This window comes from Sus scrofa, chromosome 1, assembly GCF_054392235.1.
Source record: "Sus scrofa isolate SSC_HxYL_T2T_F1_AM1 chromosome 1, Sscrofa_HxYL_maternal_Yorkshire_Landrace_v2.0, whole genome shotgun sequence".
Lineage (NCBI taxonomy): Eukaryota > Metazoa > Chordata > Mammalia > Artiodactyla > Suidae > Sus > Sus scrofa.
The window spans coordinates 141,317,542-141,334,783 of record NC_139383.1 but is presented as its reverse complement, the minus strand read 5'-3'; the positions used below and the strand labels follow the sequence as shown (position 1 = coordinate 141,334,783).

Genomic DNA, 17,242 nt, shown 5'->3' with positions numbered 1-17,242 from the left:
TTACCCAGAGAAGCTGTTTTACAAATTTTCCCTTGAGATCAGAGCTCTTCTGGGGTGCAGCTGAGGTATGACCTTGCCTTTCTGTTTACTAAAATCATTTGCACTCAGTGACATGTTGTCCGTGTATGAGGTCCACACAACGCTCCTCACAGAATACAACTGGCCTCATCCTTAGACAAGATGTACGAGGAAGACACAGCCAAAGGGCAAAGTGTTGGGTTGCTTAGCTCTCATCCTCAGTCAGGCCACTCACTTAACCTCTTTACTCTAGTTCCTCTTTTGCAGAAAGAATTTCTTTTAACCATCTTGGGATATTGCGACCAACTCCAATGTCTGGGTTGGGTCTGAAAGGCCAGTCGAGTTAAAATCCCTCTCGTCCTGACTCGGAAGAGGCGACACCCCAAATCACTCACGAGAAGCGGTCTTGATGCAAACAGCAAGAGGATTTTTATTCCGAGCGCGCTGGGGCCCACAGTCGTACGCCACGCAGGGGTAGAGGACTGTGGCCCCGAGTGTGGAGTCGGGACAGCTTTTATGGGGTTCACAACAAAGCCCGCGCTTTTACAAACTAATCATTTTTAAAATATCGCAAACCAGTCAATTCAAAACTTCGAGAGCCCGCGCTTTGTGGACCAATTAATTTTAAGTTGTTCTGGAGTTACATGTTTGTGCCTGTCTCTGGGTGGGGGAGACATATTGTCACCAAGATATATTTATCAGGATTTTCAACATTTTGTGGCACGCCCGATCTTACTGGGGTCCGTTAGGCAATTGACTTCTCCTCTTTTTATCTTATGCAAGCAGGTTTACAGAAGCCAAACAAGCAGTTAGGAGCAGTTTCAAGAAGTTTCAAGCATAGAGGCACATACTCAGGGGCCTGTTTTTCCCCTTCCACAAAGTTTTGTACAGAGCAGAAAGCAAGCCCTAAAACAGCAAAAAGTATGATCTTTTACCTATAGGGAACAGGGTCTGGAATTCGAGGGCATTTAGAGCTTCTTATTAACTTCCTGGGTTCTGGGAGAGTCAGGTTGCATTTTCATCCTTTCATTCCCCACTTCTTCTCTTGTTAATAGTTCTAATCTTAGAACTAGGAAGGCTAAAGGTCAGTTTCTCCTTAGCTTGGAAGGCCTTGGTACTGCTGTCTAAGTACCATGATCCGAACTGCACTCACTTGTTCTCTAACAAAGGCAACAAACCGATTAATTAAGCAAGGCCCAACTGTAAGCAACAGGAGCAGTATTACTAGGGGTCCTGTTAGAGCAGAAAGCAGGGTGGTCACCCATGGGGACTTGTTGAACCATCCCTCAAACCATCCTTGGCCAGCCTCTTTTTCTTTGTGACGTTTTTCTAACCTTTCTCTGAGCTTGCTCATGGAGTCCCTGATAGCTCCTGAATGATCCACATAAAAGCAGCATTCCTCTTTTAAGGCTACACATAACCCTCCTTCTTTTAGAAATAACAGATCTAACCCCCTTCTGTTCTGTAGAACCACTTCAGATAAGGAGGTTAGGGATTCCTCTAGGTTACTGACAGATTTTTCTAGGGCTTGGAGATCTTCCGTTACAATTCGATGTAGGTTACTAAGTCCTTTCTCCAGCTGTTGCGGTCCTGTGATTAGGGCAGCCGTTCCTGTTCCCACGCCTGCAGCCACTCCCAATCCGAGCATTACAGCTAGTGTCAGGGATATGGGCTCTCTTTTTGGCCGATTATATCTATAGTCATATTCATCAAGGACTGCTTTTTCGGGATAGTAGTACACCCGGGGGACAATTTGGACCATAACGCAAAAGTCTTTAGTTTGGTTGAAAACCAAGGTGGAAACACAAGGGGTTAATCCAGTATTACATGCCCACCACCTGTCATAACCAGGTACCAGATACTGACTCTCAGAGGTTCGATTAAAGGCTTTAGTGTGGTTACAAAGGTGTTGGTGGGATGGGGGAACCATCCCTATGCAGGTGCCTTTTCCAGAAACCTCAGTAAGGGTAAGCTTATTTTGGGATCCCCATGTACATTGGTCTCTATGTTCCTTTGTCACATTGAATTTCCCTCCTCTAGCCATTCCCTCATAGTAAGGTGGGCCCGAAGCTAAGCAAAGCCAACAAGAAGAGGTAGCCTCTGGAGTCGTGGAGTTAAGAGCTTGAAAAGCTCCCTGGATGAGGTTAAAAAGTTTCGCCCCTGTTTTAATAGTGATGTTAGGCTCAGTGGGGACTGATCCAGAGGTTGTATTGTAATCAGAGGGGTTAGGAGATGGCCTCTGTTCTTGGATTGGAGGTCCTTGTTCGGCCAAACCCTTATTTGGTCCTATAGCAACCGGAGGTTCCATCTGAGTTTCTATTCTGAGGCGAATAGTCAGAACAGATCCTTTCTTTCTCCCAGAGCCTCCATAGTACACTATTCCCCAAGACATACCATTTACCCACTTTTGAATATTTTCTTGTTTTCCTTTTTCAGTGAAACTTATTTTTAAGTAATCTAGGTCTAACGAATGACAGCTTATTTGCTTATTTCGTACATCTTTTTGTACCCGCTGTTGCCAATCTTTCCATCTCCCATGGCCATAATTAAATTGATTATAACTGGTAGGATTGTTAACAAAAGAGTAACTTACTCTGTCTTGCTGAGAGACTGGCCATTTCCAATTCCCATCATTAGAAGTTACGCAGCTCCATTGCTTGCAAAAGAAATCCTGAGGATTTCCACAATATTCTTCATTATTTGGGGGTCCTGGGCAAACGTAAAACCCGTAAGCACGGAGTACATCGGGGGGTGTGGCCTGGTCATTGAGACCAGGGATTACTGATCGAAGGCAGACATATAATTCAGGCCACCAGGTCCCCAAGGGAGCCTCCCCTTGAGTGCTGTTAATATTAATACCTGTACCGGAGTCAGTAAGTAACCAGGTGAGAGATAAGGGTTTATGGGAGTTCGGGCTGTCCACAAGGCGTTTACCATTAACTTGAGGAGTTATTGACAGAGTAAGGAACCACGCGATGGAGGCGAAGCTTAAGGGGATTTTCAGTCTTTTCGGCTTTCCACCCCGAATCGGGAGGTGGCGCCGGCTTAACGTGGGATGCATGGATCCAGGTGGGGATTCCTTCGACTTTCACAGCCGTTGGTGTGGTCAAAAGTACGAGATAAGGTCCCTTCCACCGAGTCTTGAGGTTTCCTGCACGGTGGCGTCTAACATAGACTGAATCTCCAACTTGGAAGCGATGTGGAACTTGCAAGTCTCCTCCTGAGTAGGCCTCCCGGAGCTGCTTCCACGCTCGCTGCCTCACCCACTCGAGCGCCTTGAGCCTAGAGAACAAAGGCTGGGAAAGCAGCACATCAGCACTATGTGCAAAGGCAATTTCTGCCAACGGGGGGGGGTCCCCCGTAGAGCAATTTATAGGGGGTCAGCCCAAACTGTCCAGGGGTGTTCCTCACCCTAAAAAGCACAAAGGGCAGGAGAGCTATCCAATCATTAATGCCAGTCTCTGTGGTCAATTTGGTAAGGGTCTCTTTAATGGTTCTATTCATCCTCTTTACCTGTCCTGAGCTTTGGGGTCTGTATGCACAATGCAGTTTCCAATCAATCCCCAATATCTTGGCCAGTCCCTGACTTACCTGGGCAACGAAAGCTGGACCATTGTCTGACCCTATTACCTTAGGTATTCCAAATCTTGGAAAAATTTCCTCCAGTATTTTCTTAGCCACCACGGTTGAAGTCTCTTTCTTAGTAGGATAAGCCTCTACCCATCCTGAAAAGGTGTCTTCCACCACATAGCTGCTTCCGTCAGTGAACCAGGTTAACACTTCTCCAGTCAGCGGTATGTCTGTAAGGTCCTTGCGGACCCCAGTCTCCTCAATCAATAGTTGATGGCAATCATGAGTCACTGGTTCATCAGTCTCTTCAGGCAGAAGAGTGGCAGGGTTGAGAGCGGCTGGTGGAGCGAACGTGACCCTCTCTGTGAGAAGCAGGCTTTGATAGTGGGTCATGCGGGCGTTGGTCATCCATCGGTCTGGGGGCTGCCGAACGATGTTCTCCAACGCATGGGGGGCTATTACAGTTATATTCTGTCCCAAAGTCAATTTGTCAGCGTCCTTGACCAGTATGGCCACAGCTGCGATAGCCTTCAGGCATATGGGCCAACCACTGGCTACAGGATCGAGCTTCTTTGACAGGTAGGCAACAGGTCTCCTCCATGGTCTTAGAGTTTGGGTTAAAACTCCCCGGGCTACTCCCTTACGCTCATCCACATAAAGGGTAAAGGGTTTAGTCACGTCAGGGAGGGCCAGAGCAGGTGCGCTCAGCAGGGCCTTTTTGATAGCATCAAATGCCTTCTGGTGCTCAGGAGCCCAGGAGAATTCCCCTTTTTCTTTGGTTAGTGGGTAGAGTGGGGCTGCTAAGGTCGCAAACCCCGGGATCCACAGTCTGCAAAATCCAGCTGTCCCCAAAAACTCTCTCACTTGTTTGGCTGTGGTTGGGGCCGGTATCTGGACTACAGTTCTCTTCCGTGCCTCCGTCAGCCATCGCTGCCCGCCCCGCAAACTGTACCCCAAGTATGTTATCTCTCTCCTGCAAATCTGGGCCTTCTTAGCGGAGGCTCTGTAGCCTAGGTCAGACAATTCCAGCAGTAGTGCCTTCGTACCTTCTAAGCAGTCCTGTTTGGTGGCTCCCGCCAGAAGCAGGTCATCCACGTACTGGAGGAGGGTCACCTGGGGGTGTTGGATCCTGAAGTTGGCCAGGTCTCTGTGTAGGGCTTCGTCAAAGATGGTCGGGGAGTTTTTGAACCCTTGGGGCAGTCGAGTCCAAGTGAGCTGCCCGGTTCTTCCCGCACCTGGATCTCTCCATTCGAAGGCAAAAAGTGGTTGGCTAGTGGGATGTAGTCTCAGGCAGAAGAAGGCATCCTTTAAGTCCAATACTGTATACCAGCTCCGTTGGGGTGGGAGAGCACACAAGAGGTTATAAGGGTTCGGGACTGTTGGGTGTATATCCTGCACCCGTTTATTGACCTCTCTCAAGTCCTGTACTGGTCGATAGTCATTAGTCCCAGGCTTTTTAACCGGTAGCAGGGGAGTATTCCAGGGAGATTGGACAGGAACTAGGATGCCCTGTTGGATTAATCTTTGAACATGCGGCCGAATTTCTTCTCGAGCTTCTTTACTCAAGGGGTACTGTCTGACTGACACTGGTGCAGCACTGGCTTTCAGTTGAATAACCTGTGGGGGAACTTGCTTTGCCAAACCCATCCCTGCGGTTTCTGCCCAGGCTTGGGGAAACTGTTCCAACCAGAATTGTATATTTTGATCAGGCTTTACTAGGGGAGAATATAGTCGATATTCGTCATCTAATTGGAGGGTCAACACAGTGATAGGTTTGTTATTTGCAGACACTTCTGGTTTCCCTTGTTCAAAAGAAATTTGTGCTCCCATCTTGGTCAGTAAGTCTCTACCTAAGAGGGGTGCTGGGCACTCAGGTATGACCAGAAACGAGTGGGTTACCCGTCCCACTCCCAAGTCAACTGTTCTTCGGGTAGTCCATGGATATTGTTGTTGCCCTGTGGCACCCATCACCCAGGATTTTTTATCTTTTAGTTTTCCTAATGGCTGTAGTAGCACTGAATGTTTCGCTCCGGTATCAACCAGAAACTCAACTGGTTGCCCCTCCACCTTTAAAGTTACCCTGGGCTCGGGGAGGGGGTCCGAACCCCGTCTTCCCTAGTCTTTATCTTCTTCCAGAGCTAAGACCTTCAGTCCTTTGTTTCCCTTCTTGGGGCAGTCCCTTGCCCAGTGTCCTTTTTCTTTACAATATGCACATTGGTCCTTGTCGAGTGGGGTCCTATTGCCCAGGTTCCCTGACTGTCTAGGGCCTGACCTAATTTTCCTAAAATCTCTCTCTCTTTCCCTATTGCTTTTCCCTTCAACCACTGCAGCCAAGATCTTAGTCAAATTCTTCTCTTGCCGTTTATTACGTCTTTCCTCCCTTTCCTCTCTTTCTCTCTCTTTTCTTTGTTCCCTTTCTTCTTCTGTCTCCCTTTTGTAATACACTTTTTTTGCCTCCTTCACTAGATCACGTAACTCAGCCTCCTGTAACCCTTCCAGTCTCTGAAGCTTCTTTCTGATATCCAGGGCTGACTGTCCTATGAAGGCCAGAGCCATTGAGGCTTTCTGAGCCTCCGAGGTAGGATCAAAAGGGGTGAACCGCCTGAAGGCTTCCATGAGCCTCTCAAGAAAAACTGAGGGAGGTTCATTCGGTCCCTGCATCACCTCTCTTACCTTAGCCAAGTTAGTGGGCCGTCTTGAGGCGCCCCGGAGACCCGCCACCAGAGCCTGGCGATAGATTTTCAAGCTCTCCCTACCTTCAGCCGTGTTGTAGTCCCAACCGGGGCGAGTCAAGGGAAATCCCATGTCAATCTCATTTTGCAACTGCGTGGGTCGCCCGTCGGCCCCAGGAACATTTTTTCTAGCCTCTAACAGAATTCTCTCTCGCTCCTCGGTTGTGAAGAGTGTCTGCAGCAGCTGTTGACAATCATCCCAAGTAGGCTGGTGAGAGAACATAAGGGACTCCACCAACCCCGTGAGGCGTTGGGGATCCTCCGAGAAAGGGGGATGGTTAGTTTTCCAATTATAGAGATCTGCAGAAGAAAAGGGCCAATACTGGAGGGGCTGCAATTGGCCCCCCGGTATGGGAGGGCCGTACGTGCGCAGCGGTAATGTCGCGATCTCGTCTGTCCGCTCCGGGGTGGCGCCCCTCCGGCTCCGAGTCCCTGCAGCAGGTCCCTCCACCGCCGGAGCTCCAGGAGGGGCAGAGGGTCCCCTCGCAGCACCCTGTGCCGGATAAGGGGGTGGGGGAACAGATTGGGGTTCCGGCCAAGCCGGCGGCTCCTCAATCTCGGGGTAGATATGAGGAGAGGGCTTGACTTTTTTAGCCGAGTGTTTGTTTTTCTCTCCAAGAGCCAGAATTCGGGGACCTGGCTTTCTTGGCTTATTCAGCCAAGGTTTAACCCATGGCGGAGGATCCTCTGCCAAATCTTGCCACGTAAGGATATAGGGCTCCTGATCGGGATGAGAGCCGGGTCCAGTCTGAAAAATAATTGCTTTAACAGCCAGGATAATCTCAGAATTAAAGGTCCCCTCTGATGGCCATCCAACATCGAATGTCGGCCATTCAGAGACACAGAAAGTCTGCCAAGGTCCCTTCTTAACCTGAACTGACAAATTATGAGCCCTGGATTTAACTTCAGTCCAATGGTCGAGAGTCAAACTAAGAGGGGTCGTCACCGTCTGTCCCATATTAAAACTGTAGACAAGGACGCACAAGACAAAGACACACAAAACAGAAACCAACAGATCCAGACACACGCGACCCGTCCGCGTCTTCCACAAGCAGGCAAAAGAGTCGGACGGCCGCGGAGGGGGAAGCTTTCGCTTCAACAACAGAACTCGGTCCTCTGACCGACAGAAGGAGACCACCAGGCGTCCCTGGCTCTCCCCACCTCCCGGGGCGTCCCCCAGGGTGGCAGCCTGTGATCCTCCTAGCACGTCTGCTGATCACAGTCCCCCAGTCCTTATGGTCTGAGAGGACAGCTGCAAACCGAAAGCGCGCATCACCGAAAACAGACACTCAGAACAGAGACGCCAGCCGACACACACACTCACACGTTCCAAAGGGGATCCCTTTACCTCCAAGTCGGTTCTCGGGTGTGAGGGGTAGTCGCGGGTTTCCCGGCCAACGCACCAAACTGAAAGGCCAGTCGAGTTAAAATCCCTCTCGTCCTGACTCGGAAGAGGCGACACCCCAAATCACTCACGAGAAGCGGTCTTGATGCAAACAGCAAGAGGATTTTTATTCCGAGCGCGCTGGGGCCCACAGTCGTACGCCACGCAGGGGTAGAGGACTGCGGCCCCGAGTGTGGAGTCGGGACAGCTTTTATGGGGTTCACAACAAAGCCCGCGCTTTTACAAACTAATCATTTTTAAAATATCGCAAACCAGTCAATTCAAAACTTCGAGAGCCCGCGCTTTGTGGACCAATTAATTTTAAGTTGTTCTGGAGTTACATGTTTGTGCCTGTCTCTGGGTGGGGGAGACATATTGTCACCAAGATATATTTATCAGGATTTTCAACATTTTGTGGCACGCCCGATCTTACTGGGGTCCGTTAGGCAATTGACTTCTCCTCTTTTTATCTTATGCAAGCAGGTTTACAGAAGCCAAACAAGCAGTTAGGAGCAGTTTCAAGAAGTTTCAAGCATAGAGGCACATACTCAGGGGCCTGTTTTTCCCCTTCCACAAAGTTTTGTACAGAGCAGAAAGCAAGCCCTAAAACAGCAAAAAATATGATCTTTTACCTATAGGGAACAGGGTCTGGAATTCGAGGGCATTTAGAGCTTCTTATTAACTTCCTGGGTTCTGGGAGAGTCAGGTTGCATTTTCATCCTTTCAGGTCCAAGCAATTCTCAGACACTACCAGATGGATGTCCTACAAATTTAACTCAATTCTGATGCTATCTACCTGAAGATAGCATCAGATCCCACGGGGGTTAAAAGGGCTCAGTCCTACCAGACTGCCCATCCCCTCCCACTTCTGATGCCAATCACAACTCTAGGTGGTAACTTGTGCTTCTGATCCACCAGTTATAGATCGGAAGACCTATGTAGAACTTCCTTGGGTATGAGTAATTTGCTAGAGAGCCTCACAGAAATCACAGAAATAATTTACTTACTAGACTGTTGGTTTATTACAAAAGGATATAACTGAAGAATAGCCAGGTAGAAGAGAAGCACAGGACAAGGTATGTGGGAAGGCATACCTGCCATGCCCTCTGCAGATATGCTAGGCTCCCACATCTCCCCGTGGTCCCCAGCCAGGAAGCCCTCTGAACACTGTCCTTTGGATTTTATGGAGGCTTCATTACATAATCACTAGCCATTCACTGGTGATTGAACTCAATCTCCAGCCCCTCTCTGTTCCCTGGTGTCTGGTCTGGAATAGAGCTGTTGGTTTCCCTGGCAACCAGCACAGTCCCCGCAAGTCACCTCATTAACATAACAAAAGATACCTTTACTACTCTCTTCAGGGGAAAACTCCGAAGGTTTTAGGTGCTCAGTGCCAGAAACCTGGAGGAAGACCAAATACATATATCTCTTACTATAAATCTCAGTATCACGTATCTGACTCCACTTACCTCCCAAAGTTTAAAAAAAAAAAACAAAAAAAAACCAGCAACAACAATGTGAGAGTGAGAAAGAGACTGCTCAGTTATTACCTAACTCCTAAATTCCAGGCTTGATAAAGTCTACAAGGACTGTCATTTATATTATCTCCCTGGCTCCTCAAGATTCTTCAGGGAAAGATAGATTAGCTGGTTTTAGTTGATTAGTTGGCTCTTAGTCCAATGTTCTTTCCACTTTACCAAACTGGCTCATAAAGAATGACAAATATAACACTGCTTAGAAAATACCAAGGGCCAATTGCAGCAACATGGGTGCAAGTGAAGAAAGTCAGAAAGAGAAAGACAAATACCATGTGATATCACTTACATGTGGAATCTAAAATATGGCACAGATGAACCTATCTACAAAACAGAAGCAGACTCACAAACATAGAGAACAGACTTGTGGTTTCCAAGGGGAAGGGGAGAGGGAGTGGGATGGACTGGGAGTTTGGGGTTAGTAGATGCAAACTATTATATTTAGAATGGATAAGCAATGAGGTCTTACTGTATAGCACAAGAAAATATATCCAGTCTCCTGGGATAGACCATGATGGAAAATAATATAAGAAAGAGAATATATATAAATGTATGACGTGGTCACTTTGCTGTACAGCAGAAATTGGCACAACATTATAAATCAAGAATACTTTAATTTTAAAAAGTAAAAATCTTTTAAAAAAAAAAAGAAAGAAAGAAAATACAAAAGGAAATGTAAATATAATGCTCTGTTATGTCTATTTCATCCATGAATCAGTAAGGCTTTTTTGTTTGCAAGCTGAACCAAGTTCCTTTACCCATGTGATGTGGTAAATAGAACACCAGCCTAGTAACCAGGAGAACTGCCCAAGTGTACCCCTTCCTATGGCAAAGGACTCTCTTAGGTCAGTTTCCTAAATGGAAATCAATTCAGTCATTCATGCATTCCTCTCCAAGCAACTACTTAACGTTTTAAAACTTGATTTTTCTTAACAGTCTCCCTATCCACTGACTCCGGCAGCCTTTTATGATATTTGCTTAAGGTAATACTGAACTCCCTTCCTAGGGTACCTTCCCTGAGCAGTGGAGGAGGGAAGGTACTGTTGTTGAGTGTGTTGGCTGGAGAAGAATCTAGGCTGAGAGGAAATGTAAAATAACCAAAAAACAGTGAAATGCAGACAAACAAAACCTGACTTTAAACACATTCAACAAAAATGTCTCATTCACTGAGAAGGTAAGAAGCTTATATTCTTGATTTAACATAAATATCCAAGGAACCATCTCCTTAATGTCAAATATGTCTGTTTTGAAGGCAAGCAAGACTGGGGAGAGCAAAATTCAAAACCGCAGCTACTCAAAATAGTATATTAATTTATTAGTCACATGAGAGGCACTAAATATATTTACTGCTTGTCTTAGATAAGTGTTTTCCACCACTGGAGATTGGGGAATGTACACAGAAAAGGATAAAATAAAATAAGCAGAGACTATTAATAGTATAAACTCCATGAAGTTCTCAAACAGAAGCTGCAGGAACATACTTTCTAAGACAGTATGTTTCACTAGAGAAAGTTAATATGAAAATCAAGTTGAATATCAGAGTTGTTGAAAAGGGCCCAATGTATAATGTTCTCCACTGATATCCTTGAAGATGTGTAATGTCAAGGCTGTCTTCAGTTATTTTGAGGATGGTTACCAGAAATCACTCCCTTTCTCTCTCCTCCTCTTTATCTTTACTTTTCCCCAACTATAGATCTTGTGAAATATGTTTCACAAGACAAGAAAATAAGGAAGATGTGTGACAGATAAGCATTCTCTCCTGGCCTCTCTTGACATAACTGAGTTGCATACACCACTATAAAAAGTCAAACCTAGTCACAAACTTTAAGTTTCTAAGTTGAATGCAGGCATCCCTTGTTAAGTCAAATCAAATCCATCCCTGAAAGCCTGCTGGTGATTTTTTTTTCTTATTTTTCATTACTTTAAATAGAAGCAACACAGTGTACTATATTTGCAACCCTCCCCAAAACCCCAAGCACTTTCCCCAGTTATCACAAAAACACTTTGTAACATCTATCTAACAATTCACTCTTTGTCTCATTATTTAATACTTACTGCACACCTTGGTGGGTATTGTTATATATAAGACCCAAGGTACTGTCTAGTTTCAGATATTATTATATTTCCCTTCTATAATGCAACAAACATGTACCCTAATATAAAGAGATGGTTAGGCAACAATGTGAAGATAGACAATGAATACAAATAACATTTGCAAGAGGAATTTAAAAGGCACAGTAGATTTAGAAACAGTTGCAGGGATTGATGGAAGAGTTGTATTGAGGTCTGAGGGCAAGAGGAGGCTGCTAGATGGGAGGAGAAGGCAAGCAAGAGAGAGAAAGAGCGAAGGTGTGAGGTTCACCTATGGCCAAATGCAAGGAACTGGCACACAGCCAGCTCCTTACTCTTGGCGCTTGAGATCCCAGGAGAGGTGGTTTGCCCCAGTGTCTGAAGCTTTAGATGCAATAACACGTGATCCCATGTAAGCTCTTACTGAGGCATGGTCCTCCCTAAGGCTATCAGGCTCACTACTCACAGATTTTGTTCCTCTCCTTAAAAGGACGTTTTATTTCATAATGTGGGGAAGAGAGAGGTGGTCTCAGAAATATAGTATTCCATGTATTTACATGTAGAGAAAAAAATGAATATTGGCAAAATCTTTCAACAAAGGTTAAAATCCAATGGGATGATGGATAATGTGCAGGTGTGGATAATCAAAAGTAGGTGGCTCTAAACTCTGGAGGAAAAGAGGAAACCCAGAGACTTCCACGAGCTTTCCAGGCTAGTGAAGAAAATAGACCATCAGGGAGTTCCCACTGTGACAAGGGGAAATGAATCCTACTAGTATCCATGAGGATGCAGGTTCAATCCCTGGCCTCAGTAGGTTAAGGATCCAGCATTGCCATGAGCTATGGTGTAGGCTGGCAGCTGTAGCTCTTTTTCGACCCTTAGCCTGGGAACTTCCCTATGCTGTGGGTGTGGCCCTAAAAAGCAAAAAGAAAAGAAAAGAAAATAGACCATCAGACCAGGAGGAACCAGGCAACCATCACACAAATGCTTTGTATTTGCAGTAAGATTTCTGCTTCCCCAAATGACGGTATCTTACTGGTCCCTTAAAAACAATACCATAATGTAAGTAGGTGTTATGGGCTGAATTGTGTGCCCCCCAAATTCATGTGTTGATATTATAACCCCTAGTACCTAAGAATGTGACCATATTTGGAAATAGGGTCTTTCAAGGAATAATTAATGTTAAATGAGGTCATTGGGGTAGACTTTACTACAGTAGGACTGGTATCCTTATAAGAAGAGGAGACTGGGATGCGGAAGGATGTGACTATGTGAGGACACAGAGGGCTGTGACCATATGAGGATGCAGTGATAAAGCAACCATCTTTAAACCTGTCAACACTTTTGTCCTGTACTTCTAGCCTCCAGAACTGTAAGAAAATAAATTTCTGTTGTTGGAACCACCCAGTCTATGGTGTTTCATTGTGGCAGCTCTAGAAAATGTACATAGTAGGGCAGTTACTATTCCATTTATTTGAAATATGAGAACATTATAGATTCAGAAAAATCAAAAAGATTTGTCCAAATTTATACATTCCAATGCAAAAAATCAGATGAGGATACCAGTCTCAGCTTCCAGCCTTGTGTCCTTTCCCCTACACCAGGATAATGGCACACCGCTGGCCTTGCAGCACCCCTACAAATCAAGTGTCTTGAGGAATGGGTTCTGCTTGTGTTTCCCAGGGTAGGGAAGTGTTAAGCCTCTTTTTTGCATTTCAGTGCTGTCTTTGCCTAGGGCGGGTTTACTTCTGGCATCAAGTGGACTCTCAACTTGTTTTTATAATTCAGTGGTGAAGTTGGAAAGAACCCCAAAATGACAGTGTAGAAGGTTGCCTGCTGCCTGTATACTCTAGCATTGTCAATATTGATTTTAGTTAGTGCCGCAATATCATTAAGTGAAATACAGTTGGCTTATATTTTTTAGGAAAAGGAAAATAGTGAGTAGAAAATTGCATTAGGAAAGCTATTTTTTTTTTCCCAGCACTCATGGCATATGAAGTTCCTGGGCCAGAGATGGAATATGAGCAGCAGCTGCACCTTATGTCACAACTGCAGCAACACGGGTTCTTAACACTCTGTGACAGGCCAGGGATCAAACCCTAGCTGCTTCAGAGACAATACCAGATCCTTAACCTACTGTGCCACAGTGCAAAGACCCTAGAAAGGCCATTTTAAAATTTCATTGTGTGGACAAAGCCCCACAGTTTTACATTCCATTCAGATTTGAGAGGGCGTGAAAGGTGGGGCCATATGCACCCTCTAGTCTTTTCTACCTTGAAATTCAATGATGGCAAGTCAGCAATAGAAAGTGCAATTGGAGTCACATCTATTTTACATACATCTATTTTATGTTTCCTATGTAAATGTCTGCTATGACCACCCACTGCCTAGAAGGTGAAGTTCAAAATTCCAAGTACCAAGTACTGGCATGGAAAGGCTCCCACAATCTTGCTCTCACTGACTTTTTCATTCTTATATCCTTACCTCCTCACCTCCTCATCTCTTCACCTATACACCACCATGCTCTTAGCAATTTTTGAATGCTCACATTTCTCTGAAGATTCCACCCTGGTCATTTGTGCCTTTGTTCATGTCCCCCCCTCTCCCTTCATCATACTATCTGTCTGCCAGGGGCCTATTTTTTTTTTTTTAATTCAACCTCTTGGTCATCTCTTCATCTTCTCAAAAATCTTTCCCCATCTAGCATAATCAACCACCATCTTGCTTATCCATACTTCTATTGTGTGGCTTATTCCTTCATCATAGGGATAACTGTTTGTTTATATACCTCGACCCACGACCTAACTCACATGATACCACTTCATGTGGACTGTGATGTTTAGGGAAAGGGGAACATGGCTTATTTATTTTTATATCCCCAACCCCAGCACAGAGCCTATGTCATTTTTTTTCCCATTACTTTCAGTTCCATCCATAATTGTTTTGAAAAGGAAAACCAATGGGATTTACAATTGTGGACCACTACACATAACATACAACAAAGCCACTCATTAACTGTCTGTTAACACGTCAAAACAATGGAAAACCAGCTAATCTAAGTGCCTCCTGGGATATCACTGCTTAGAGAGAAGCAGCAATTATCCTTGGTCAACTGGACCACAATAGGGAAAAGAAGCTCTTCTAGCCACTTCGAGAATTGAGAACGATGGTGAAGGCTGATCCTCTAGTTCAAGGAGAATTTTTTTTTTTTTTTTTCTTTGGCCTCACCTAGGCATGCAGATGTTCCTAGGCCAGGAATCAAACCCATGCCATAGCAGCAACCTAAGCTGCAGAAGTGACTATGCAGGATCCTTAACCTGCTAGGCCACCAGAGAACACTCTTGAATGTACATTGTGTCAGATAGCTGAGAAAGAATAGATGTGAAATCTAAAATATAGACAACACAGTCTACTCTGCAATGTAAACAAATGCAGAACCCCTCATTTCTAAGTTAACCTCTAACCCCTTATCACTCCAATAATTATGCCAGAGATACCCAAGCCCTGAAGCAAGAATTCAGCTGGGGCCGGAAGTCAAGCCAGAGATCTGGTTCCATTTGAATTTATGAACCAAAAACGCAAAGGCTTTGTCCAGAGCATTTTTGACATAGTCTATAATGTGGTTCCTCAGCTTACTTTTGGCTTGTGTGACAGGAACTTAGGGAAGAGCCCACTGGTGTCTCAATCACAGATGGACACTGCGGAACGTGCCTGCATGACAACGAACTTCCTGCCAGGTTGGGATCCCCAGCACCAGAAACAGGCTCCCAGTGACTCACTGCTCTCCAACGGAGAGTGAGGATCCGCCCTGACAGCTGCACAGCTCTGACCCCAAGCCCTTCCATGTGAAAAGCACTAATCCAGCTGGTTGCTGCGTTTCTTTCACTGGGATTTGGTCTCCTCTGACTCTCTTGTCTAGTATTCTAGAAGGTACCAGAAGTGTAGTTGCCTCTGCCCTGTGAGGGAGACATTTTTGTAAAAATGTCAACTGAACATCTGATGGAACAACTAATTGAAGGCATTTTGGGCTATGTGTGAAAAGGCACCTGGAATGTGAAAGAGGCAGTCATCTGAGAAATTAGGAAAATTGACTACTTAAGTTACAAAAAGTTATTGCAGCCTGACGTGGTCTGTGGAGAGGAACATAATCCTGTCTAAACAGAGAAGAGATAACGAAATACTCACTAAATTCCCTTTCCTAACCACAGACAAAACATAAGCTTATCTGTATCTAATATAACTCAGCTCAAGAGTACACAGAGTGGCTACTTCATACTGCCTGGATTTAGCAGAGAACAGATCTTTGCTGCTTTGAGGAGACTGATTTTGATGGTAGTGATGTGTGTGCAAACTGACAATCCCAGAGAGCAAAGAGAATGCTTTTGATGCTTGTAATGGTGTGCCCAGATTCTGCCAAATGAGTCTGATCAGCTACTTTACACCTAGAAGACAGCTAGGCTGTACATGCTCTCTATTCCAATCCAGCAGCCTCCCTCTTTATGCTCTGAGCAGGGGGTTCTGCATTCTACCACTGCTACATATAAACAGTAGCTCTCCACCCAATTGCTGGTAATATTACATCAGAGCCAAGTCCGATATTACAGGAACACATGATGTGTGTGCCATAGTTATCATGACATGAACATGTCTGTTAAACCCAAGGGAGACTCTGTGTGTGTGTGTGTGTGTGTGTGTGTGTGTCCAAGTGGCCATTTGCAACAAGCAGAAGGTTTTGTTGTTGCAATGAGTGTCCTTAGACCAACAAAAGGCTCTGGAGGCAGACTAGCTGTGTGATCCTAGGCAAGTTAGCTAAGTTTTATAAGGTTTTGCTTCCTTAAACATGAAACAACAATACTATCCATTACAAAAATTGTGTCCATTTTAGAGATAATGTTCATAAAGTATCAAGAACTTAGGAGGAGCTCAATATATTAGATCAGTTTTTTATTATAATTATTAAGTTGGAAAGCTATTATTTCACACACTGGCTTTTTTTTTTAACCAAGTGTATCTTTCCATAAACATCATAAGGAAACCATTCCTGGCCTCAGGTTCTCTCTCTTTCCTTGAAGAATTCTCTGATCAGAGGCTCATGGGAATCTGAGGTGAAGAACAGAGGGGAGCTTGAAAGCAGTGGGTCCATGGACCATTTATTGGTCAATAATGGTTAATAACAGAAAGCTTTCCTCTGAAAATGACAAGCAAAGGATGAGTAGTAATACCTTTCCTTAAAAGGCAAAAGTAAACTCTCATTGATTTTAGATTTACATAAAACTCTGAAATAATGCCACTTGTAGGAGAGGGTGTTACTCATAAATGGTGTTCAACCTTTAGTCCATACAAGCTCATCATTAAAGAAAGAAAGTTCTAGACTTCATTCTCTCAATAATCATGAGAAAACAAGCACAGAATTCAAAATCCACATAACATATCAGATCTACACAGATCGTGTCTACACAGATTCCTTTAATTGAATGGGCATTGCTCCCCCAGTGAAGCTCCCTCCTTTATATGATCACGGCCACAGTATAAGAACCATCCTTGTCAGGTCTCATGATTGTTACTACTACTGACCTCCCCTTGAATTTACCCCAACTGCACCCTTACAAGCCTGCTTACCAATAGCTGGGTCTGAACTCAGAGTCCATCCTCCTCAACACAAAGACCTGGTCATCCAAATGATGCCTTATCATAACCCACAGAAGCTTCAATGAAAACAAAAGCCAACTACCCTCATAAGAACACATATGGGTTGATGCTGATCCCAAAACCAAGGGTTGGTTCTATTTCTGGTAAACTCAATTGAAGATTTTCATGGGTTGCATATTTGAACAGGCAGATGATTACCTAAAGGACAATCCAGAAACACTTCATGTCACTTTACAGACCAAAATGCTGTTTATTAATGTGTCATTTAAAAAATCAGGAATAAG

The 17,242-nt window shown here is 44.8% G+C and overlaps 2 protein-coding genes across 2 annotated transcripts in view; both read right to left on the bottom strand.

The window, feature by feature from the left end:
• The window catches only part of RASGRP1 (RAS guanyl releasing protein 1), a 977,163-nt gene that overhangs the window by 758,379 nt on the left and 201,542 nt on the right, over positions 1-17,242 (bottom strand). The gene's annotated exons all lie outside the window — the stretch shown is intronic.
• LOC146406402 (uncharacterized) lies at positions 425-7,790 on the bottom strand. Its single transcript, XM_084974258.1, has 2 exons — positions 6,345-7,790; positions 425-3,314 (listed from the first exon to the last, which is right to left on the bottom strand). Exons 1-2 carry the CDS (start codon positions 7,276-7,278, stop codon positions 3,301-3,303), a joined length of 948 nt encoding a protein of 315 aa, XP_084830384.1. The 5' UTR covers positions 7,279-7,790; the 3' UTR covers positions 425-3,300.

Coding starts and splice junctions, on each gene's coding strand:
- LOC146406402 (XM_084974258.1), bottom strand. CDS start 7,278: ATGGGACAGACGGTGACGACCCCTCTTAGTTTGACTCTCGACCATTGG.